This window comes from Pezoporus wallicus, unplaced genomic scaffold (genome assembly GCF_028554395.1).
Source record: "Pezoporus wallicus isolate ANWC-B61680 ecotype Strahan unplaced genomic scaffold, APGP_CSIRO_Pwel_v1 contig_8234, whole genome shotgun sequence".
Lineage (NCBI taxonomy): Eukaryota > Metazoa > Chordata > Aves > Psittaciformes > Psittacidae > Pezoporus > Pezoporus wallicus.
This window is the reverse complement of record NW_026637703.1, coordinates 175,784-201,618: the sequence shown is the minus strand read 5'-3', so window position 1 is coordinate 201,618 and position 25,835 is coordinate 175,784. Positions and strand designations below refer to the sequence as shown.

Sequence of the window (25,835 nt, the reverse complement as noted above, 5' to 3'; positions counted from 1 at the left end):
CTCCACGACCAGAAGAAGGCAGTAGTTCTCCAGTTTCCCCTGCATGTTCTAATGCATCCCAGTTAGAGCTGGACCAGATGGGATGGGAGGACTCTGGAAAGCTCCCACTTTCTAAACTTTCCTGCAAAAGAGGAAATCCTTCAGGTTTTGCCTGCACTCGTGTGAGCACTCCTCCCCCAGCTTTCCTTGTTTGTCCAAGGGGCATTATACTGTTTGTACCAGCATTTCCCAAGCAGAACCAGGGAGCTTAGCCCAGCTGGCTGCACTGCAGGCAAATTCCTGGGAGCTGCCAACAATATCTGACTTGGCAAGCCCCTGTGAAAGCCATTACACCCAGATTAACAGCCACTTATAGCCACTAATACCTATTTCTGGTAGCAGACAGAGCAAGTTTGCTGCAGTGTGTCCAGTAACAGCATCTCATGTCAGGAATTGACTGCAGATCTGCATTATAACAGCTGAGAAGCAACCTGTCCTTGCTGCAGTGTGTCCAAGTGTGGGAGTCCAGGGAGACAAATCACATAGGAAGCTCTTCAGGTGATCTCCATCCTCAGCTTTCATTTAAACCCAGGCATTTAGCTACTGTGCACATGAAGAAAGCTTTGAAAACATGACCCGAGAGTTACCAAGGCAGAGGCATGCCTGAGCTTCCAGACAGCTCTAGGGTACATAAGCCCTCTTCATTTCAGGCAGTGCTAACTCAGATGCCAATAAAGACTCTTTGAAGGACAATGTTCTTTGCTGTTCACCCCCCACAGCATATGAGAAAGGAAAGGATGCAAATTCAACTCAGCAGTGCTTTGCAGTGGGCAGTCTGTATGTGATGCTTGGCCAGAGGTGGGAAGAACGAGCTGTTTCCTCTTCTGGAGCAATCCTCAGGAGGTTACACCATTCTTAGCCCACTTCACAACGATAAGGGAGCTGCCCAAACCAAGTCATGGAGTGTTGCCTTCCTCAGGGAAAGGGAACTGCTGTATCCCAGGTGATTTCTTCCCCAGTAGAGGCATTAAACACTCCCTTATTTCCCCTTTGCTACAATTTCTTCCCTGTTCCTCTTCTTCCTTCCACCATCCTCTCAGCAACTCTCCCCCACATCCTGCTGTGGAGATGGCGGTGAGACAGGGGAGGAGAAGAGAGAAAGCCACGAGCCCACTTGGCACATGGAGCACCAACTGTCCCAGGAGCCACAGCTGGTCCTCAGCTTCAGGAAGAGGAGTAAGAGGCCAGGCAGCCCTCGCCAGCTCCGCAGAACTCCCAGCTCTGATTCTGCTCACAAGTGCCTGCACTGGTCATCACCAAACCCCACACACATACACGACAAGGATGCTGCAGTTCTTCCACTCCTTGCACTGACACCACGGAGATCAGCCATGGCCAAAGCAGAGGGTCCTCAGAAATAGCCTGCAGGCTGCTTGCAGACATTCATGTGTCCTGGAGACTTGCAACAACCTGGCTGCTTCTTTGTAAAATGGCACCAGCACCTTTCTCTGGCCCAGTGCTAGGTCCTTTCTACCCACATCTGCATGCAAGTTCCCATATCCCACCAGCACAACCCCAGCTCCTCACATCCACATCTGACAGGTTCAGTGCTCACTTACTTTGTGCTTTAACCCTTCGGCTCCCCACCATGCGGAGGTGCTTCCGAAAATTCCTGAAAGAAGGCCAAACAGAACCTGTGAGAAAGGCAACCCAGAGCAAGACCTGGGCCCAGCAGGCTGGGAACAGCTGTGAGGGAAACAGTGATCTTGGGAAGACAGTGTGTTTCCTTCTGGGCATTCGAAAGCTGAGACCAGGCTCCCAGCCTGCACCTATTCAGTGCTGGGGATGGTCGTGTTTGTCAGGAGCATGGCTATTTCTTCCTGGCTGGAATACATGGCAGTCCCTTTCTCAGAGCCTGCTCTCACCTTCCTATGACCAGCATGCCTGCGCTACCTCTGCTGAAGACACTGGCTGCTGCCTATGCTGGCAATGGTCCCTCTTCTCATAAAGAGCAGTAACTGCTCCTCTCCCCTGTGCTCCACACATGCTTCAGCAGGGAGGTGGGTGCCCAGGCTCTGCCCTGCTCATGCACACACCACGCTCCTGGCTGTGCTCATTCCCAACACATTCCCAGCAGCTGCTAAAATCCCCCCTATGCTGTTAGCAGCCATGCAGCCCCTACTGCCCTCCAGGGCAGGGAGCTGGGAAAGATGGAAGCAGCTTCCTCCTTGTGAGGCAGGGCTGTAGGTTGTCAGCAGGGCTGGCTGTCCTCATGGGCCTGCCTAAGGCTCACAGGTAGAGCTCAGTGGGGCTGCAGAGTACACAGATCCAGAGGAAGCCACCAGAGGATGAGCCTTGGGGAGCAGCTACACCCCAGAGTCAGGTCTGTGTAAAACAGACCATCCCGGCCACTCCTGAGAGACCATGGCAAAGGGACTCAGTGCTGTCCCTTCAAGTGCAAAGGACCTCTTTCCCTTGGTTTCATAGAATCCCAGCCTGGTTTGTGTTGGAAGGGACCTTAAGGCTCATCCAGCTCCAACCACTGCCACGGGCAGGGACACCTTCCACTAGAGCAGCTTGCTCCAAGCCCCTGTGTCCAACCTGGCCTTGAACACTGCCAGGGATGGGGCAGCCACAGCTTCTCTGGGCACCCTGTGCCAGCGCCTCAGCACCCTCCCAGGGAAGAGCTTCTGCCTAAGAGCTCATCTCAGTCTCCCTCTGGCAGGTTAAAGCCATTTCTCATCACTTGCCTAGACAAGAACCAAAGAGGACAGAAACCAAACAGGACACCAGAAGAGACACAGGGAAGTGGCAGCACATGGACTATCACCCTCCATGAAGCCTAATTGCGTGGCTTCACCCTGCAGAGCAGCCCCATGGCCCCAGGGCTGTCAGCCAGCACAGCAGCCTGCCTGAAGTGCAGGAGCCTTCCTGGGGTCCCTTCTGCCCCATCAACACACACTGCAGACACCAAGCAACAGAGCCCAGTGCTGGTGAAAGGGGTAACATGACGAGTGGTCTGGCTCACACACAGGTTAGTGGTATCAGTAAAGACACAGTACAACCATGCAGATACATCAGCAAACACTAGAAGACACTTCCAGCACTGACATGTTGTTCAGAAAACATTGGATATGTCCATTCCTGTACAACTCAATCAACACAAACAGCCCTCATGGGAGAACATTTAACCCATGTCCCATTTAGCCTTCTGCACTGTGCTCCACCTTGGCTTTGGATCCCATCCTGTCATCAGGATGCAGCTCAAGAAGGAAAAGCTGGGCAGTGAAGCTGGGAGCAGCATTATTCCATGACAAATTTCCACGTGCACCTGGGCTATTAAAGCTGTTTCCCAAAGCTTTATTTTAGCCCTGCTTGGGTACACGAAGATTCACTGCTGTGGATCAGACACCTGCCCCTTTAGACAGGAAGAAACCCCATTCACTACACAGGGACTGGCTCTGTATACAGCCCTTCTGGGGAGGGGGATGACTGATGTGGGCTGTCTTATTGCACAATAGATTCAAACCCAAATACAATGTTTTAAGTGAAACAGGGACGTTCTTTACACAGAAAGGTCGCAGACACACAATGTAGCTTATCAGAATGAAAGTTGTCATGGTGCATTGTAAAACCAAGGTCATACCAGGCACTGAGCCTGAGATCATACAGACACTGAGCACCCACATAATTGCCAAGGCCACTGTTGCTTTGGGCTTTGGGCATTTGGAGTAAAGCCCATTCTGGAGTAAAGATCAGTCTTCTGTTGAATGCTCAGCTGTCCTCTCTGCAGAGGAGCTTATTCAGACCTTGGGGGCAGGGGTTAAAGCAGCCTTTGCCATGAAGATGCTGCTCCCAGCTGCTTGGACAACTTGCTCCCTCCCACGACTGCAGCTGAGTGAAGCTGTCTAGATACACAAACACTGCTCCAGCAGCTCCAGGGGATCCAGCTGCTTCAAGCTGACCACTGCACTACATGCTTGGAGAATGGGCCAAAGGCCATTTTTAGCTCCTTGTTGCTTCTAGAATAAAAGCACCTTGGAAAGGAGGCCCAAGCCTGGAACTGCCTTTTACTGTGGGCATCCTGTGGTCATCTAGAGCCTTCTGAGGGCTTTCTGCAGCTGTATGGGCCCTCAGGCCCCTCTGCTTGCATGTTAGCACAGAAGGACTGGCACAGGAGCCCTGGGAGAGCTGCAGTCTCCTCTGTGAGCAGCAGGGTACATAAACCTGCCCATCTTCCTGCCTAGTGGCTGCAGCTGCACCCACAACACCCAGTGTTACTTGAGCACCAGCAAGATCTCATCACCCATCAAATGAACAAGCATCCCCCAAGCTACACTGACACAACCTCCTTATGACTCCCTTTCCTGAACAGCCCTCCTCCAGACTGGCTCTACATGACCCTATGCAACTCCACGGCATCCATCCCAGCCACAGCAGCCCCATTCCACACCCTCTGCATAGAAGCCTTTTTACTGCTCAGACAGAGGTCAGGGGCAGAACTGCTGACCGAGAAAACTCCCAACATCACCTCACACGTTCTCAGCTCCTCCTTGCAATGGTCCTTCAGCAAACCACTGGGCATCACTCACTGTCACTGCAACACCCATCGTGTGCTGTGCCACACAAACAGCCTCCCATGCACCAGGCACACAGGACCAAGCACTGGAGGGGCTGTGTGATGACAACTGAGCTTCCAAGACATCCAAGCCACGAATTGCTGCACAACATCCAAAGCTCTGGGGTCCTCCTCTCTCCAGGAGGAGGGCCGAACACGAACCACAACCCTACAGCCCACTGCCCTCTGCTCTTTTACAGCAAGATGAATGCAGATGGGCTCCCACTGTTCAATCCTGCCCAGATCTGCAGTGTCCACAGGTTGAAGGGACACACTGTTCACTCAACACAAGGATGCCATCAATCCGTCCTCTATCCTGACTACACAGCATCACTGAGGGATACAACTCCTACTCCCCTACTTGCAAACCACATGAACAAGCCATTTCCTAACAAAGACTCGCCTCTGTCTAATAAATCCTGTGAAATCTTAAAGACACTATTTCACAGGGTCTTCAGTTGTGATTCTTATTTATCATCATTACTGAGGGAAAAAACCCCATTACCCTCAAGTTGCTAATGAAAACAATTTCTGGCAATTTCCCAGTTAAGAAAACCTGATGTTTTTCTCCCACTTTGTTTTGAACAGTGCTGAAGTGATCATGACAGTTTTTAACCAATGACACATACACTGTGTTATCCATCTTAGCAGGCTGCCAAAATAATCGAGCCTTGGCACATGTGAAAACCAGAACAGTTCTGATCACCACAGTGGCTAAATGATGTGCCTGTGAAGCCAGCAGAAAGAAACCAGGGCCCTTCTGTCATACCCAGATGACCAATCCCTTTCTCTTTCCTTTCTGTTCTTTTCAGAAAAGCTTGAAAAAAATCAGTTCTGGTCACTAGAGGGGTACATTTTGCCTAGGTCAGATTTTCTGGAGTGCATCTGTAGATGCAGCAACAGTACAGTAAAGTACACATAGAATAATAAAATCATAGATTGGTTTGTGTTGGAAGGGACCTTGAAGCTCCTCTAGCTCCAACCCCTGCCACGGGCAGGGACACCTTCCACTAGAGCAGCTTGCTCCAAGCCCCTGTGTCCAACCTGGCCTTGAACACTGCCAGGGATGGGGCAGCCACAGCTTCTCTGGGCACCCTGTGCCAGCGCCTCAGCACCCTCACAGGGAAGAACTTCTGCCTTAGATCCAACCTGAAATTCCCCTGTTTAAGTTTAAACCCATTCCCCTTTGTTCTGTCACTACAGTCCCTAACGAATAGTCCCTCTCCAGCATCCTTGTAGCCCCCTTTAGACACTGGAAGCTGCTATGAAATCCATCTAACCGCAAACAAATTTAAAGTATCTGGGAGAGAACTGGGGAAATTGCACCTTTAATTCTTTTATATACATTTTTTACTGCCTGAGACACAGATCCTGTATATTATATTCAGAAGCTTAAGAAACTACAGTGTTCCTTTAAGAAGATGGAGACCAGCTATCTTAAGCCCTGCAGCATCATTCACCTCCACATTTCCAACACAGCCACTGCTAATGTCCCTAGAACAGCAACACAGACAGGGACAACCACGTTCAGTGCCGTCAAGCCTCAGGAATGACACCCGGAGGGCCCATGCGAGGGTGGAGCTGGGGAGGGAACGGGCCCTACCTCTGTATAACAGCTGCAGAATCATTCTCTCGCTTCCGCCTCTTCCTCTCTGCGTAGCCCCTGAACGCCCTGGGAAACCATGTCAAGCCATTAAGCAGCTACACAGCTTTGGACTGGAGAGGACACGAAACACAGACAGGAGAGGCCTCACCACACGACAGAGAGAAAGCTGACCAAGGAAGAGAGCCAGCCCTTGCAGGCCTGCGTGCGAGTCAGGGACCAGGCAAACACTCGCTGAGCCAAAGGTCCTCACTCCCTAGGGTTGGTGGTTGCACAAAGTTGTTGTTCCTAAAGCAAAACAGCGGCCAGACCATGGCCCAAAGAATATGGGCGAGCAGTCATCATCCCTGCTACGGAGGAACTGGGCTAAGAGACTGCAAACACAAAACCCCTTACACCAGGATCAAGAGGGACAAAAGCATGCCAGCAACTCCAGTCTCCATTTTGAAGATGAGGATGGTTGTGGTGTGATCTGTGTAGGCCTACCAGGTGTAGCCATCTAATCTCCTGCCTGCTGACAAACAGCCCTAGCATAGGGAAAGCACGATATGATGGACAGGAGAGGAGAGTTTATGCAGAACACCAACAGACAAGGAAATAATGAAGATTATACTTACGAGATGCTAGAGATTCCAGGAGATGCAGGGGAAAGAAAGAGAAGAGGAGTTCATTAGTGCTCAGCCCCAGCAGCATTCCAAGGGAATTCTCACTCCAGAGGGAATCTTTCTTGTTAGGTGAAATTGCTTTTTAAATGAAACATTTCTCAGTGGTAAGACTCCTACTTGACCGAGCTAAATCCTCCCTGGGGCAGTGCTGGCATGCAGCTTGGATGCAAATTAAGCTCCTTGTAGACCCAGAGAACATGCAGAGGTACAACTGAGAGCTGAACCTGGCCCATCAGGCTGCAATGGGAGCTCAGCATCATGGACTTCTGGAGCAGGGAGACCTTCCCACACAGTGACAAAGACTTGTGAAGTCACCTCGTGCTGTCTGGTCTATGAAGGAAGAGAGCAAGGTGGACTGAAGGCACCTAGAGCAGAGGCCAGGAAGACAGGGGCACCCGGGGGATCCCTGTCACCCCAAGCAGCTTAAGGAGGTGCCCTGAACTCCTGGAGATGTTTCCATGCAATCTCTAGAGGCAGCACATTAACCTGAAACATTAACCTGGGAGCTATGTTAACCAGGGGAGCTGTGCTCCTCAGGGGTTTCCTTAGGGCACCATTTCCCAAACCAGCCTCACTTTGCCCTTCAAGCCCTGTAAAGCCCTGCCATGGGCCATCATTCTGCAGTAAACCTTGTGCCCACCAAAGATGACTTCCTCAATACTGGATCCAGCCCTCCCTGCCATCGGTCCTTACAGGTCCGATCCACTCTGGGTTATCCCAGAATCAACAATCAGCCTCTTTTGGGGATTCAGGAAGGGAAAGGTAGGAAGGAAAAGAAATGGCAGAGACAGATTACATAAAGGACACCAGACAAGGAGAAATAGGAGTAGAGCTGAGGGTGACACAGGGAAGAAGACAAGGCTGGAGAAGGGCCTTAGAAGCAGAACAGTGTCTCATTTCCCTCATTGCTTGCCTTGGCTTTCCAGCCAGACAGGAAATACTTGAAACCAGGAAGACAGCATTTCCTGACAAGTTGGGTACAACCTGGAAATGAGGCTTCCCTTCTTCAGTCCTTTGAGAAGTGCCTCTTCCCAACACACAGCAAGCAGGGCACCAAAACCTGCCTGAGTCTGGAGAGAAAGGCTGTTCCTAACCCAGATCCAGCCACACTTCACAGTGACACCTTCCTCAAATGCCCAGACCAGGGCAGAAGCTGCAGGGCTACATCTCATCCCATAGAGAAGCACTCCTCTGGCTGACGGATGCAGGACAAGCCTGGAATCATGTTCCCCTGGGACAGTGGCTGCAGCAGAAGCAAGTGCTGGAGGGTCTCATGGTGCTGCCACAGGACCCTCTCTCTGCAGCAGCAGCCAGGGACAGGCACGTCACAGAGAAAATCAGGGAAGCAGAGGAGAGCTGAGTAGCCCAAGGAGTTAAAGAAGGTAAAACCAAACAAGTGGGAGTAGTAGGAAAGAGAACTAATAAGCACAAGAGAGAAATCAATAAGAGGCAAGGCTGCCTCTCTCACCCACTGCAGTGCCAAACATGCAACTCGATTGCTTCAGGCTCTTAGCTACAGCTCTGAGTGGGCCATGAGCTTTCAGCTGCACAATAAAAGCTATAGCAGAGGTTTCACTTACGCTTGCATAGTTGTAGTAGCAGTTTGGAAACTGAAGAGGTTCTCTTTTGGGAACCAGGTTCGTATGGGGACATCATCTGGAAAAGAGAGAGCAAAACCTGAGAATCCAGTAGGCAGAGACATCCTTCAGGCAGCAACACTTCCCAAGCTCCTTCTTTTAGTGCTGTTCTTTAGCATCCTGCCCTGTACTAACAGAAAAGCCTCATCCTCCTCTATATCTGCACACTACCACCAAGTGTAAATTTGTGCTAAGCCATCTAACAGGCTGCTTAACTGAAGAATGTAAGCTCCATTCTAAACCTGGAAGATTAGAATAATCCAGGAATTACAGGAGAGACATTTGAACCAGAAGAAAATACAGGAGAAAGAAATAGTTTTCATCAAAAGCCTTTTCCAGCCTCTGCCTTTCCCTTAGTGCCATTAATTTGAATTGTCCCATTTGTCCAGCTCCCTGAAACAACCTCCTGTGAAAGACAAAAAGCATTCACCTTCCTCTCCTCAGGACCATAAGCCTGAGATATGGCCTTCTTTTTGTGGTTTTAAAAGTCAAACAGCGTATCAGCTGCACAATCCACAGCTAACTCTGGGCTGCTTTGGTTGCCTGTGTCTGTAAACTGCCCTGCCTGAACCAACTGTGGATCATTTCTTAATTCCACTGCATTAGGACACTGCATCATCGTCACATAATCACAGAATCCCAGCCTGGTTTAGGTTGGGTTGGAAGGGACCTTAAAGCTCCTCCAGCTCCAACCCCTGCCATGGGCAGGGACACCTTCCACTAGAGCAGCTTGCTCCAAGGCCCTGTGTCCAACAGTGACCACCAAGACAAAAAGCAAGCACCAAACTGAGTCACTAACGATGAGTGTGGGATGGTGGTGACCAGAACCTGACCAAGAAGCAGCTCCTACTGAAGCCTCCCAGGCTGAAGTCAGTCAGGCAGGGACTCGGAGGTATCAAAATCCACTGACACAAGACGTGCCAGAACTCAAGGATTTGGGTCTGATTTTTCGTCTTGCTTCACTCCCAGTTTGTGGCTTCCTTGCTCAGTGCCTTGCCACAGGCTGCCTGATCCCGTGCTTGCTTCCCTTATTCAAGTTTAAGATCAGCTGCGTTATCTTAGTCATTAATATTCTGGCATTGTCAAGAGGATTCTTTTAATTCACTTCAGTTGGCCCAAACCCAATCAAACCCAATCAAACCCTGCACACCTACTGCAGACACAATTACTACAGACCAAAGCTTACCCAGTGATTTGTACAGATCATTATGCTACAGACTCATCCTGCTGTTCCCTGGAATAGAAGAGTGGCTGCAATTAGAGATGCAAAAAAATGCTAAATGCAACTGGGGAGGCTCCCTCTAAAGTGAAGCTTCCAAGGAATCCTATAGAAAGCTCTAACACACGCTCCTCAGCTCACAGTTTACGTCAAGCCTTGTATAAAGGCACCCTAAGGAAATATATGTTAAATGAAAACTGCATTCCAGTATGCTAAATACTTCTTATGAAGTTCCTATGTCTGCTCTTCTCCAAAGAACAGATGGAGGAGAAATGCAAAACATCTCAGGCTGTAAATGAATTACTGGTTTGAAGTCTCAAACCCACAGAAGTGGTGGAGGAGAAGTTGGACAAATTCCTTTTCAGCCAACAATTCTGTTCAGACTTCTCCAGCACTACACACCTCAAAGGACTGGCAATCTCTTAATGAATTTTAGTTTTAAAGCCCCCAGCTTTGATTCAAAGCAGAGCCAGTGTTTTATGAGACTTTACCTGGACAATCACTGCAGCTTTCCTCCTTTTCTGATAGGCAGGAGTCAACACAAGAAAGATATCACTCCCCTACCCAAAGCACTCAATGGAGAATAAAAGATTTGGGACCCTTCAGAAACACCTCATTACCAGCTAGAGGTAGAACAGTAGCAGAGAAGGGGACCAGGGAGCAGAGCTCAGCTCCAGAGCTCATCCCCTAAATAAGATTCAGATTCTGAGTGTGGCTATCTTGCTTCCAGGAGCAGGTAGCACGCACTGCTTTGGCCAGGCAGAGCATCTTCTTCTGCTTTCTTCATCAACTGTGACAAAACAGCGAGGGAACCATGGGCCTGGGTAAGACTGGAGGCACACCACCACCACCATCAGCACCTCCAGCCACATGCCAGGGGATAAACTCATCTCAGCACCTCTGTTCATGAGTGGATGTGTTTGTATGAGACACAGGGAGCAGCGCAGGAGATGACAGCTTGTGCTTCTCTGGAATGGTGTTAGGCATCATAAACTCAGCATAAAAATCCATATAAATCACGCCAATCTGGCCTAACTGCAGCAATAACACATCATGTAAATCCAAACAGAGGAGGCAGCACTGTAAAGTGAACCTCTGGGGAAATTAGTCCATCTCTCCCATCTCCACTGTTTTCTCCACCAGCCATGCATGAAGGACATCCCAAGGAATACTTCTTGCATCCTCTGACAGTTATCCCATTCCATTCTCAGTTTTCCTCTGAGTAACAACACTTGGATAGAGCACGCAAATGAGACCAAGCTGAGAAAACTCTCATTCCATGATGCCAGTGCTGTGATGGGATTTGGACTCAGAAGCGCACATGGATGCATTCAGAAGCTTGAGACAAGCACCGAGGGTGGCTGCTGCCTGCTTGTAGGGAACATAAAATACTCCCCCAGTTTCAGCACTGTCCATTTTGTTCCCATTTAAGTAACTACCCTGATCTGTCTTCAGAAAGGCAAATCTCCATTTCTTATTGAGAACTATGCCTAACAAAAACTGATGCCTGGTTGACAATCTATTGTAAATCCCAAGGCCCAGAAACAACGTGGCACCTCTCTATAGCATTTGCTAGGACAGATTTTTCCAGCAGAAGTGTTTACGAGTTAGACTTTCCAGTAGTGATCTGGAGCTTTCCTTCAGTATCATGTAACCTGCCTCAGTCCCACAGTGCACAGCACAGTTCTGATTTGTTCAGGTTGGGCTGCTTTGGGCTGGGGTAGGGTTATTTTTCTTCACAGTAGCAGGTTTGGGGGTGTTGGTTTGGGTTTGTACTGCAGTGTTGAGCACACAGGGATGTTTCAGTCACTGCTGAGCAGCTCACACCACGAGGCTGCAATAGATTCAACTCAGAACCATCACCTCCAGAAGACCAAGCCCCCAGGGCTATGATCTCCTCTCCTGAAATGGTTTTGGTTTTGTCTCCTTCCACAAGCTTTCTGGCTGGGTCACCATATGCAGAGCCAACCTTTAACAGGCAAGATATAACCATACAACCATTAAAGGCTTCCCTACAGGAAAACTCTCCTCACTCTTTTTCTTGCACTTCAGCAATAACAACAACTAAGTCCAAACACTCACATACAATGTCTGATGGGAAGCCCCAGAATCCCAGGGAACAGAGGGATAATGCTTAAAAAACCACACGCAGGGGTTAGTGGGACTGCAGGTGTTCCGTACGTCTGATAACCAGTTCTGGTTTCATTATTCTTCTTTGGTTATTAGGCCATGTATTTAGTCACGTAACTTCAAGCCCCAAGGTATGAAAAGATGATCCAGAACCCAACCTTTCAGCACCTTTACCTGCAGTAAATATCACTATGATATTTACTAGAAAACCAGGAACCCAGGAAGAAACACAGCCTGATCTCCACAGTCCTCATACTCCATTGCTTTACAAGCCTTGAGCTTTCCTAGCTGGACACTGTGCTCTGAAAGCCTTGGTGTGTCTTTACAGGAGAAAATAAATCAGACAAATCAGGTCAGACTCTCTGCCAGCCACATACTGAGCTGACAGGCAAAGATGGACTGTGTTCTACCTGCTAACTCAGAGCACAGAGATGGTGCCACGTACTTGATGAATGGTTAAGTTTCTAAGGACAATCAGGGATTTTTTTTTAATGTAATTGAATAATTCCAAACCCTCTTCCCTGAGAACATCGAGCAAATGCACAGTAAGGGGGAAAGAAAGTCCAGTATTGTGTCACTTGCTAGTATTAATGGACAGCCCAAGAGGTGGCATGCCTCATACCTGAGAGACCCTGCTACACTGGTTCCAGGCACACAGATGAGTACTTTGGGGTGCACCCAGGAACAGAACACCCCATTTGAGCTGAGCTGAGGCTCCTGCTGAGCACCCTGGCACTGTCACAAAGATTTCACCAGCCCAGCCCCAGGATGAGGCAGAGAAGACGGTCCTGCTCTGAAGGGCCTCCTGGCTGAGCATAAATGTAAGCTTTGACACAGCTTTTTGCTCTTCCTTTGCAGAGATGACCCTCACTGAGCTACATGAAGCTGGCATGAAAACCACCCAGTTTATCTGCTGCTTACAAGCTAGAAGCAGAGACAACGGACCTTGGACAAGCTGACCTCAAATTCAGCTCAGCTTATTTCAGACTCCTCCTTAGACAATCCCTTGCCATGAATGCTGCTGCAAAGTACCAGCAAAGGGGAAACCCTACAGGGCCCGAACTCAAAGCACAGGGCAATGAAACCTCCATACTTAGAGGAGATGGGTACCACCCTCCACCCCTGTGTCAGTGAGTCCCTTTGTGTCCTTCCAGCCCCCAGCACTCACCCTTACTTACCAGACACTCGATCGACACTGTACATCCTCTCCAGCCTTTTCCTGTGCCACCCTGTCTCGCTGGACTGATGGTGCTCCAGGTCAAAGGAATGCTGGGAAGGGGCAGCCAGCCGGGTGCAGTTTGGGCACTCCTTAGAGCCCTGCCTGCTGCCTGGCCAGCCCTTGCAATGCCTGCCAGCACCATGAGAGCCACCAGCACCGTGCACTTGGTGACCGTGGTGGCATTCCTCTTGGGCAGCCCCCTTCATCACCACCAGTTCCATACTTTCATTCTCGTGGTCTGACAGCATCGGCCTCTCGCCGGAGATGGTGTAGACCCGGGGCTTGGGTCCCTCACTGGGAACCTTCTCTGCCTGCTCCTCGGTGAAGCTCCGCTCAAACTTGCCATCGGAGATGACGGAGAGCCTGCGCTTGTTCTGTGCTGCCTGCTGCATCTCCGGGGAGTCCTCCTGCCCGATGTAGGAGTCTGCCAAGAGGTGATCTGGAACAAACAGCACACTTCCCTCAAAACCAAAGCACCCCAGGCACTAGCACATTCAAGAGGCTCTTTGTTACTGCTGCAGGAAGGGAAGGGGTGAGCAGGACATGGTAGGCTCCCCCAGGAACCTTCTCAGATGAATGCATGCCCACAGCAGTCTAAACCTCCAGAGCTGGTACTGAAATGAGACACATTTCTCACAAATACACCCAGTATTTTAAGTGTGCCTGGCCACCAAACAAGGCTGGAAGCAAATGCAGGTCTCACTGCACAGCATGAAAATGCTCATGTGCAAAACAGCCCATGATCAGCTGTCTGCTTCGGCAGGTTTAGCCATGCATGGGCTGCTGGGCTGGTGAGGGTTCACAAGACAAGGACCAGCACCAGCTGGTCACAGCAGTGATAATAAAAAGTGAATGTTCTGTGCACAAAGTTATTTTTTAGAACTAAGGGTAAGGGGCAAACCACCAGGGTTTGGGGGTCATCACCCCCCCCCCAATTTTCTGCCAATTAGCTTCATAGAACCACAGAACCAACCAGGTTGGAAAAGCCCTTAAAGGGCTCATCCAGTCCAACCATTCCCAGCACTGCCAAGGCCACCACTAACCCATGGCACTGAGGCCTCGTCTCCACGCTGTGTGAACACTTGCAGGGACGGTGACTGCAGCCCTGCCCTGGGCAGCCTGTTCCAATGCCTGAGCACCCCCTGGGCAAGGAATTGTTCCTCAGCTCCATCTAAACCTGCCCTGGTGTAGCTTGAGGCCATTTCCTCTTGTCCCATCCCTTGTTCCTTGGGAGCAGAGCCCAGTCCCTCCTGGCTCCATCCTCCTGTCAGGCACTTGTAAGCAGCCATCAGGTCCCCCTTGAGCCTTCTCTTCTCCACACTGAACCCCCCAGGTCCCTCAGCCGTTCCCCATCACACTTGTGCTCCAGGCCCTGCACCAGCTCCGTTGCCCTTCTCTGGCCCCACTCCAGCACCTCAATGTCTGTCTTGGAGTGAGGGGCCCAGAACTGAACACAGGATTTGAGGTGCAGCCTCACCAGCACTCATCGTAGGGGCAAAACCACTGCCCTGGCCCTGATGGTCACGCTGTTGCTGATACAGGCCAGGATGCTGGTGGCTTTCCTGGCTGCCTGGCTCATGTTCAGCTCTGTCAATCAGCACCCCCAGATCCTTTCTTGATGTGAAAGAAAGGCAGTTGGATGTGAAAGAACTGCAGAAGGCCTTCAGCTGACAGCTGCAACCAGCACCCTGCTCTCCACAGCACCCCTGGTTAGCAGACTTCATCCTGTGTGCAGATGGTGACAGCACAGCCAGAGGATGCTGTCCTGAAGGAAAACACAGCCGCTGCCTTTGTAGGGTAGGAAGATGGAAAGCAGAGAGGCCCATGAGCACAACTATCTTCGGAGCCCACACACTGGATGAAGTGCCAGGAAATCTCAGCATTTCCATGGCAATTCCATGCATGAACCCAACAGTAGCTCCCACCCACCTGCTAATCCTTTTCAAGTGGCTGTTAATTACCTCTCAGACTTCCCTCAGCTGGGAAGCAGCAGGGGTTGGGAAAGGGCTCAACAGGCAATGCATTATTCATGTGACTGCTACCCGAGAACCCAAAATCATCAGTGGCCAGCACAGACAGCAGCACTTGAAACACAGGCAGAAACAAACCCCAGCCTTTACTTCATTACCTTTCCTTTAGCTACTGAGCCACGACCTGGAAGACCGCAGCAACAATCTTGGCTCCCTCATAGCTGGCCATGATGGTCTGATGTATGTGTGCAACACAGAGCTTCCACTGCTGCCACACTCTGCTTCCTATGAAGTGCTCTTGTGCCCCTATGAAAAGAGCCCTCCCAAGCTGAGGATGCACATTTGCAGCTTTTGATTCTGAAGCCCCCGCTGGGTTATGCCCACGTTGCCCAGGGCCTCTGCACTGCTCTGTCTGCAGCTGAGACTGAACTGAATTGAGCTGGTACTGGCACAGTGCGTCACCCTGATCTCATTTTTCTGCTTGAGACACAACTCCCTCGACACCACTATGAGACAAATGCATCTGGCCACTCCTGATCAAGAAGTGACCATCAGGACCATGCAGACTGACACAACTTGGGTTCATTTCACTTGGTTCCTAGTGAACCCTCACAGTCTCGACACGGCAGCTGACAGCTTGAGCTGACCAGGAGGAGCTGCCTGTAAAGAAAGCCTCTTGAGCCTCTTCTGATGTTACCTTTGCAGACTGCACATGGAGTCTAAAATCCATGCCTAGGTGCAGTGAGGAGCCATGCAGTCCAACCAGTGCAGAAAGTGTCTCCAAAGTCTCTTCATCCACTTGTCACCCCCCAAGAGGCAGCAGCCACTGCATTTGTTTTCCAGCAAGTCAGACCCTCTCCAGTTCCAAGACTGATTGTGCTCCAGAGCAGGCACGTCTTGGGAAAACACCAGCAAACGACTCCAAGATCTGCCAAGATGTGTGCTGGCTAATAGTGCCAAGCACACCATCTTGAAAATGAAAAACAAAGGCCAGTTCCAAGTACTCATCTCAGCTTGTCAAACTTACTAACGCGTGTGGGCTCAGTGACGCTACAATTTCTTAAGACCACAAAATAGTGGCTGACAGCTGCCCTGTTCCTCCTGAAATTAATACTTCCATGGAGGACACGGAGCCTCAGGGGAGCAACCCACAGGACTGAGCACCTGTGCTCACGCACTGACAGCACCACAACGCAGATTGAGGACTTGGCACCTCTGTGGGTGGGTAAATGGAAAAATGAAGTACCCCAAGTACGGTATGTCTGAAAATGCTGATGGTTGCAAGTGCAGAGACCAGCTCCTGCCTCTGCTTCATGACCACCGACGTCTGTTCAACCCATAAGATTTAGAGATTTAAGTGGGATGTGACTATAAAAATCACAGCAGGGTTACTCTTGACCAGATGTATTTGACATAAACCACCTGTCTGATCTAGCATGCAGAATGCAAGCATAATCCTTTCTTCCCACCTTACTTGTCTGTTACTCAAGGTGTCTTCACCTGTGCTTATTTAAGAGTTTTCATGGTCTACACTCCACAGTCCTGTCACTACAGCAGTATGCTTTCTCTTTGTCCAAGGACTGGATGATTATTTCTTTTCATTTAATTTAGCACCTTTGGTAACTACACAGCTTCATATGCAAAGGGAATGTGAAGCTCTATAGAAGTTAATAAAGAATATATCTACACAAAAAAAATAGCATGAAAGGAAAAGAGATTCAAACATCCATCAGAATGAATTACTGGCTTCTAAAGACAAACCTGCACCATTCAGGGAGCAAATCTGTGCTAACATTCACACACACGTGTTCACATACACCAGCACCACTGAGATAGCACCAGGGACTGATTCCCTTGTCTGTGCTTCCAGAGGTGGGACTCAGATGCCAAAGCACTGCACCTGCCTCCACTATGGCATTTCAGATCAATAGTTCTGCTAGAAAAGTGAAACTGGTCTGAAATCAATGCTGAATTGAACCTGAGCCAAAGGGATGCTCAGTGAAGAGGACAAGGTAAGAGGGTACTCCAGCAGTGACAGGAGTTGCCTCCTCAGAATTAGCTGCAGCAGACTGCTGTTAACATCCTCTGCCTGGATACTGCTGCTCTGTCTCATCTTCACGTCACACTTGCCACCTCTCCCACACCCAGCTGCTCCATCCAACTGCTCAGCAGCCCAGGACAGTGTGACTTGGGAGGCCTGGCATAGCTCCCTCCTCTCCAGGCCCTGAGGAAAGCTGACCCAGTGGCAGCTCTGCTCTCCCTCTTTCACTAGCAGCACCCTTGTTTGCCCTGGAGCAGACAACTCAGGTTACTCAGATTTCTTTTCAACTAGATCTGTGGTCTACATGGATTTATTGTGCCTGAGATACTTATCAGCAAAATGAAGGGAAGAGGACCAACATGCTGGATCTGTGAATCATGTCTCTTAACCTGTATTTTCATCACTTCCCTGTTTACCTGCCTAAGTCTAACAGCCTGCCCAAGCCTGGGGGCTTGACAGTCCAGTGCCAAGGACGAATCCACTTCTCAACCCCCTTGTTATTCACTGAACACGTTTCTTTGGCTTCACTTGCTCCTCTTGATATTTCTCTTCACCTTCTACACAACACAATCACTAGGGCATGTGTATCACCAGAGACATAACTACCAACAGCAACTAGCACCTGTACTGGTTAATGTGTGCTACCTTGGTACATGTAGTTCCCGATAATTAGACACTACTATTAACTTACAATGCTTTCCCATTCAGTAACTAACCTGAGAACTTGCTTTGACCCAGGTAGGTAATCATGGAAGAACTTCCATGTTCTCTTTTGCTGTCACAATGTGCCTCAAGAGGAGGCAACACACTGTGATAAGCCTCAGCTGACTGATGCCTATTGATAACAGTGGAGGGACTCACCAAGCCAAACTCATCTCTGATGCAGGCCGCCTTCTAACCCCATGGAATGGGAAGTTTATAAATCAAGGTGGAATACAGCCATAAGGCATAGGCAGAAGCTTAAAAAAAGTCCAAAATTTATGACTAACAGCTTAACTGATGATTAAAGCACCTTAGATTTAAAACCTCAGCTCCAGCACCAGAAGCAAAGTGGCAAAGGGGAATCCAGATAAGGCCTATTAAAAACACATCTGTCATCTCAGAAAACATAAATTTAACAGGAACAGTTCTCTCCCCTGCTCCACCTCAGCTGGATTCTCCAGACCAGGTGTTGATGGTACTGACTTTAAATGAAAGAACTGTCTCAGCTACTGAAGAATGAGAAGATTTTAGCTGTACAGTACATGGACCTGCAGCACTGTTCATAGCAGTTGGAATGAAGTTAATGCTTTTTCATTTTACACCAGGAGGGGTCCAGGTGACACTCTCGATGAGGAGAGCAGATGGATGCAGTGGCTAGAGCCCCAGGCACTGCAAAACCAGGAACATCTTTTCAGACAGCACAGCTGAGCAGCTCCTCTCACAGTTTCAGTTCTGAGTCCTCCCATATGCCTGCCACTGCCCTGCAGGTGTGCTGTCAGGCTGTCAGGTCCTGTTCTCCTCTGCTCCCTCTCCGAGCGAGCACCAGAGCCATGACACATCAGCCCTGTCCTTCCCAATGCCAATGTCCCACTGCGTGACCCCACCAGCACATGGCTCCTGCCTCCAGAGCCGGGCTGGCAGCTGACCCCGCTGCTCTGCAGGGCTGAAATGCAGGCAAGAAATATGCATGGAAACCAGGAAAAATGGTTTGAAGCATGGGACAGGGATATAAAACCAGAGATACAACAAAAAGGTCACAGTGGCATTTCAGCCACGCAGTAGCTCCAGAGTCAAGTGAGTGAAGGACACGCACAGTGTTTGCTATGAAAGTACCTGAAGACTGACCGAGGCAGTGGCTTTTTGGGGCACCCTGACCCTACTGCTCCTGGGGAAGGAACGTCACACACTTCTCTGCAAAGCACCAGGGAAGAGCCAAGGGCTGCTTCAGTGAGGGAGCTGCTTGGAGGAAACAGGAGGTCACTTTAGCTGTGACAAAATGCTTCCAATTAGTCCTCAGCGCTGAAATGGGTCTTGAAAACAGCCAACCTGAAGATGCTGTTGACATTGTGCTTTATAGAGAAGTAACCTTTAAGTCTGGCCTGTAACATTAACGTGAAGAGATGAAATTGGGACTGAGAGACATGACCCAAGGGAGCAAGTGACAGCTCCACCAGTTTTCCATTGCATTCCTATGGTAACACTGACCTACCTCTTTATTCACTTTAGAAGCAAGTTTTAGCATATACCCCCACCATACTTGTGCTCTGCCGATCCTGGAAGCAGCCTGAAACCCTCAAGAGAAGAGACTTCACATCCCTGCTCTGCCCTGAATTCATCCTACCCCCTCTGGAGCACGGGCTCTTTCTAGAAAGGCCACCTCCATTGCTCAAGGGCAGCCACACTGCTCCAGCACAGGGGTACCCCAAGAGCTGGGCTGGGCACAGTGCTGGGGCTCCCCCTGGGGACAGGGCAAACAGCCTCCACAGAGAAAACGGATTTGGTGCTTACCCTGAAGCAGGCTGCACTGGCAGCTCCACAGTGTGCACAGTGGCGAACTGAAGGCTCCTTTTAGAGCACTGTAGAGCTGCAGCCTTTCTTCATGGCTTCCTATAGCACAGCTCACAGGTCCCTTGCATGGCCTCAAGCACCTGCAAAGCCTCACGCTGCAGTTTCTCCAGCCCTGTGTCAGCTCCTGGCAGCATCAGGACCCTCCTCCATTTCACAGCTCCTTCACAGCCCTTACATGCACCCACAGCCCCTCTTGGGAAGCTTCAGAAGCCCAGGATGCAAACACAAGTGGTTGCTTTGGCGCAGTCTCTGTCCATGGCACAGGGGCCTGAGGAAACATGTTTTTCTCCTGCCACTATTACCCATTGCTATTTGGCTTGGGGAAGCTCAGGAATGCTCATTCTGCACCCAGTGTTTTCACTGACAGCTGAAACATCATGCAAAACCAAAGAAAAGCAGCAGACTTCTTTTGAGCTTCTTCCAGTTACAGGTAACTATCCCCTTTGGTCTGCACTGATGCAAACCAGTCAGAGCAGCCGTGCTGATTCTGCAAGAACCACAGTGAATTTAGGTCAAGACCTGCCGGGCAGCTCTGGCCCAAGGCCCATCATCTCTGCAGCACCAAGCACACCTTATACTTGCTGGGATCTTTCCCTTCCTTTTGCTTCCATAGCCTTTCACATGCAGGTCGCTCAGAGCCCCAGCCTGCAGTGGGCAGAGCAGTGCTACATCCTACAGCAGCAACCCCAGCACTGCAGCACCAGCTGCCCTCCAAATAGCCCAGGCAAACAGAACAGAAACTGCTTGATAAAAAAGCATCAGGGAAAAGCCCCAGCACAGCTCCCTTCCTTTCCTCGGTGAAGGACCCTTGTGCTGAACCCCATCTCACCGAATGCATCACTGCTTCTCCTGATAGGTGGAAGTTTCTCAAGTGCTCTGCTTGCTGTCACTGCTCGTTTCACTGCCCCATGCTCTGGGTATCTTTTTTCCTCTCACAGTTCCAGTACATGGAGATAAAGAAATCTAAAGCAGTATCTCAATGTGGGGGCCCTGACACCTATGCTGTAAGAAGGGGACTCTGGGAATGTCCAAAACTCCTCATCCCGTGAGCTCTGGTGGGACTTGGAGTGATTATTTCTTCTATGTTTGTATTTTGCTCTCTGCAGCCTTCTTACACTTCCCTTTTGCAACTGTCAACCCTTTTCCCTGTCTTTCTTCTGGGTCTGTCCCAGGGGACACCCACCCTTACACTACAACCATGCCACAGAGAAGATGGAAAGTCTTTGGAAAGTACCAGAAAGCTGTGAGGGTCAGCGAGGACTCTGGCAGCAGCACTGCAGTCAGAATGAATGCTGAACATGAGAGTGCTCTTCTTGGGAACCTTCCCAGACCTTCAAGCCTACACGAATAAGCCAGCATGAATGGAGGCAGGAAAAGAGGAGGAGATGCATTACCACCTCAGCACCAGCTCCCTCAACAGATCCATGTCCTGGCAGCAGCAGAGTCCAACCCTCCCTTTTTTCTAGTTCCTCAGAATATTTTAAAGATCAGGAGAAAAAATCTGAGTGATGCCAAAAGTACAATTCCTTCATCCTCTGCCAGCAACTCATACCCTGTCAGCAGGCAGCTGGGGAAGGGAAGCAAAGAGAAGACAAATGTGTATTGCTGTCATCCCTGCTGCAACCTCAGAGAACATGGTCAGTGCACTGCGAGCCAAGCAACAGAGGAGAGGTAAATGGACTCCCCAGTTGCCTGGAAAACCTCCTCCAGAACAAGCCATCGAGGAGTTGCATAGGCATAGGCACGGTGTTTCTCAGCCATGAAGTCTCAGGCCTCACGTTAGGAAGAATCAGAAGTTGTAACCAACAACAAATACTCTCCTCACCTTTTCCTTACTATGTGTACACCCCGTAGTATGCTGCAATCCTCCTTACCCCCTGGTGATGTTCAATTCCACAGCCACTGCCTTAGCAAAGGGAGTGGAACATGGACAGACTGTGATTTTATTGAAAGCAGAAGGTGAACAAAGCCTTGCAGATAGCTCACCCTCATTACAGCGCTCGGACATGGCAGCTGGCCCATCCTGCTGGTGCATAATCCCTCTGTAGTTCTTCTTCACCACTATCTCAAAGACATTCTGACGCACACACTCACACAGGCTCTCCAGAGGAGCCACCGAAAATAGACTGAGGTGTAAAAGTTACCACCGAAGAATAGCTCTTTGATCAGCTGTGGAACGTGAAGAGGGGGGATGCAAAAGCTGTCACAGCATCTCCTTTCCTGGGAGTCAGGAGACTCTAAAGACAAAAAGAGTCGAACCAAAATGGATGAACCTCAGAGAGCAAAGTGCAGCAGAAGTGGAGGAAGTTGAGGCAGTCTCTGCACACACGGGACTCCATCTGACAGTGTCTGCTGTGTCTGCCTGGGGAGTTCCAGCTCTCCACCCTTCTGCCATGGAGGTAAATTAGCAGGTAAAGCAGCAGCAAACTGGCACCCCAAAGATTTACACTCCTCTCATTCTCTGCATGAGGATTGTCATCTGCAGAGAGAGAGCAGGGTTCCAGCTCCTTGGATCCGCAGAAGAGGAGCTTTTTAGGCTTCCACTGTCCCACTGATGGCTCTGCCAACTTCTTGCTCCTCAAAGACCACAACCCTTTTCCCTCACTGCATTCATCAATGACTTTAAGCCTTTCTTAGACCTTTTTATTTCTTGACTATAAACTCCTGAACTCAAGGCCTGCCTCCTTCCAACCACATTTAGGCTAGAGCCTTAACCGCAGCCGCAGTCTCCTGGCAGTGCAGGGAGCATCCATGTAGACAGGGTTATTACAGTGGAAACCAGCCCATCCCACCAGGTAAAGATGCCCCTAGTGAAAGCCCAGAGTGCTGTGAACAGAGATGTACGTGCACTGAGGAATCAGCTCCTCGGTGTGCTGAGCTTGGACCTCAGCCACCAACACATGCCAGGAGGAATCTAACTACAGGATATTGGTGGGCTGGTAGAGCCCTAACACTGCTCTCCTGCTCTCTGATGAATTGGAGCAGATTCAGGTACGTCTATGTATGTGCTATGTCTTCAAGTCACGTAGAAGAGGCTCTTCCTTGGTTTCACTGCAGGCACTGGATGAACGCTATAGCTTAAGCGCTGTGCTGAGCCAAAGGTGAAGTGTTCAGAAGGTTGTGAAAGCCATACTGAGATACAGAACTTCTGAGGAAGGAAAGAGTTGGTTCCCCTGCTATTGGACTCCTGGCATGGATAAGAGGGAGACAGATTTTCTAAACATTTTTATAGGACAGCAACCTTCCTACCAGTTATTTATAAAGGAATGCTAGAGTGGGTTAAACGATACACTGCAGGACTGCAAAAGATGACTTAAATAATGAGGATTCTTATTTTTTCCTCTTTAAACATTTACAGTAATCTAGGAAACTTTATTTCCAAGGCAATACTTAAGGACTCTGTAAGGACTGTGTATTCCATGTGTACCGCTCGCTGCTTGATTCTTATCCATAGCAACTAAATTCACTGGAAGTATGATCTCAAGCCTGATACACTGGGGGGCAGTGGGTACGAGCACAGAGTGGGTTTAAGCACTGGTCAGGGGAGCCCAACACTAGTGCATTATCCAGGAGTCACATTAGCTCCACTCCCATGTCCTCCTTATCTACAGTCAAGAGAGGAACAAGCAACTAGGAGCAACCATAAGGATGAGTAGAAGGTCAGCTGTGTAAATGTGCATAAGAGAGGGTCCTACTCCTTGGCTTTGACCAGGGTTCCACAGATCTCAGGCCTTGAACACTGCCAGGGATGGGGAAGCCACAGCTTCTCTGGGTACCCTTTGCCAGCACCTCAGCACCCTCACAGGGAAGAATGAAATTTCTTCCTGGCACCTGGGGTGGGAGTGTGCAGAAAAGCACCAGCAAAGGCTTCAGCTGCAAGAAGCAGCTACAGAAATGGCCATGATAAAGAACACTTCTGCCTGGCCTCCTGGGACCTGCCCAGCCTGTCCTGCACTGCCTGTCCAACCCCTTTCCCCCCTCTGCCTCAGGCACCTCACCTCCACTGCATTAAACCCCAGCCTTTTTCTACCCTTCCCTTCCTACCACGATGGGTTGTTCTTAAATATTGGAAGTAATGTGTCACTGGAGTTCTTATGTCTGAAAGAAAATCAAGGAAAATTGCAGTACATTGTTTGAAAGCCCCTCCATTCCCAAAGGCAGCACAACCCAGCCAAGGATAACTTGAAGGTCATTAGATCCAAGAGAAAAGGCGGGGACTCATTCAGCTGCCTGCCAAAGGCAGGTGGGACTGGGCTTGCTCTCTCAGGGAGAGGCATTCTCTGCCTGCAGAGGTTTAAGTACACACACAATTTACATTAAATGGTAACATCACTCTAAATTATGGTCTATCTAAAACTGTTACCCCTGGCAAAACAGTTCAGTGCTAGGGAACAATCTGCTTGCTGCTTGTTCACACATGGTTTTATGTGGGTTCTATGGGATTTTCTATAGGTTTTATAGTGAATTTATTGTCTGCAAAATGTTTTCTTTCCTCACAGACCAGGCACAGGCCTGTTAGAAGTCAGCTGAGTTTCTCTTGTGCTCTCTTGCCCATCAAGCAGAACTCAGCATAAGCTGATAGGGACAATACCTGTGTATGAAATATTAACACATTAGCTGGCACATGCTGGTGTCCTCAACCAGACAGGGCAAATCTCATTTTAACCCCTGCTGAAGCAAACCCTAGAATAAATTCAGTTGTTACCTTTGCCAGCAAAGGCAGGTTGCTGCACACACCCCAAGCACCTCAGCTGACGCTATAACTCACCTACTTTTATTCCCCAGGGAAAGCAAGACCTAGAAGTGACAAAGCAGCACAGATGCCTTGTGCAGTGCAGTCTTTCCCTTCCCAGCTGAAACGTCTTCCAAGGACATCAGCTGTAGGTGGATTTATGACGGGACACTTGTTCACTACAAGTGAACTTGTTCCCACAGCCCACCCAACCTTTGAGTCACCAAACTGCGTTTTCTCCTCAAGGGCTTCACCGATTTAGAGGGTGACTCCTCCTGCTGAGATCTCACACTAACCCTTTACGATGAATAAATGCACTTTCATTTGAAGGCCTATTAATAAATAGGTGCAAGCACATAAGGATATAAGCAATGTCAGTTCTCTTACCTGAGCCGTTTCTACCTTCGGGATGGTTTTGGGAAAGATATTCTCCAAAAGCCCTTGCTGCTCTGCACGTCCAAGCATCCCAGAAGGCAGTAAAAAAGAAAGAGATTAATATGGGTTAAAGGCCAAGGAAAGAAGGAACAGTTCAATATCAGTATACCGCTGTTCTCCTGCAACAGCCTTTCAGCTTCTGATGACACCAATTTAAACATGGTGTAATAGCAGGGGGCCTTCCTGATAAACACACCAAAAGGGTAACCACAAGCCCAGGACTATTTTAGTTTTCAGCTTCTCTGTGAACCATTGAAATGCACCTGCATTAAACTTGGCCTTGTTTCTGTGATACACATAGGCTAAACCCCTTCTGGCAGCCCAAGGAAGAAGGTATCTCCAGCCCAGCCCCATCCATCACCCCAGCCTTCTACTCTGGTTCTGAATACTCCTATCTGTGAGCCATCACAACTTAGATGTTACTACCAATACCCGTTTTACCTACCTTAACCCTAAGTGCTCAAGCACCAACTATGTCAGCATTTGGATACTTGATTTGAGAGGCCCCACAACACCCCACAAAAGCCATCCTTGGCTCTCTGATGGATTCAGGTCCCATGGATGACTGGAAGCTGACTGCAATATATTAAGCATCAACCAGGCAGGGTGAGCGCAACCCTTATCACACATCAGGGCCTACGTCAGAGAGCAAACCTATGAATATTCCAGCCAGGAAAAAGCTTGCAACCCACACAGGAAAGGCATCCTTGGTCAAGGCATGCATTCCCTGCTCTACAGTAAATACAATCTTCAGGGTCCTACTGCAGGGCATTTGCTGCTGTGCTTGTTCTCCTGCACCCAAACAGACCTGTGATTTGAGAGTCAATACCAGCTTTTACCCAGCCATCCATTTCCCCAGGTTTTAGAACAATCACCCCAAGGTCAGCAGCACCACAAGCAGGGTGATATTTGCCCATGGACAACCCAGGAGACAAACCAGCCACCGACCTCCCTGGCAAGCCAAGCCAACAAAAGCCAGCAGCCAGGCACTCAGCCTTCAAGCACACCAGCATCTGCTGGGAGAGGAGACAAAGTCA

At 49.6% G+C, this 25,835-nt stretch overlaps 1 protein-coding gene across 5 annotated transcripts in view; it reads right to left on the bottom strand.

Annotated features, from left to right (window-relative positions):
• NSMF (NMDA receptor synaptonuclear signaling and neuronal migration factor) overlaps nt 1–25,835 on the bottom strand; it is a 45,672-nt gene that overhangs the window by 12,146 nt on the left and 7,691 nt on the right. For 2 of the 5 annotated variants that reach the window (XM_057407324.1, XM_057407326.1), the window contains exons 2-6: nt 24,751–24,812; nt 13,030–13,509; nt 8,446–8,521; nt 6,201–6,269; nt 1,599–1,651 (exon numbers count right to left, since the gene is read on the bottom strand). In XM_057407324.1, coding sequence (XP_057263307.1) covers nt 1,599–1,651; nt 6,201–6,269; nt 8,446–8,521; nt 13,030–13,509; nt 24,751–24,812 — 740 coding nt within the window. The remainder of the gene's footprint in view (nt 1–1,598; nt 1,652–6,200; nt 6,270–8,445; nt 8,522–13,029; nt 13,510–24,750; nt 24,813–25,835) is intronic. The other 3 variants (XM_057407325.1, XM_057407328.1, XM_057407329.1) reach the window with 2 other exon arrangements.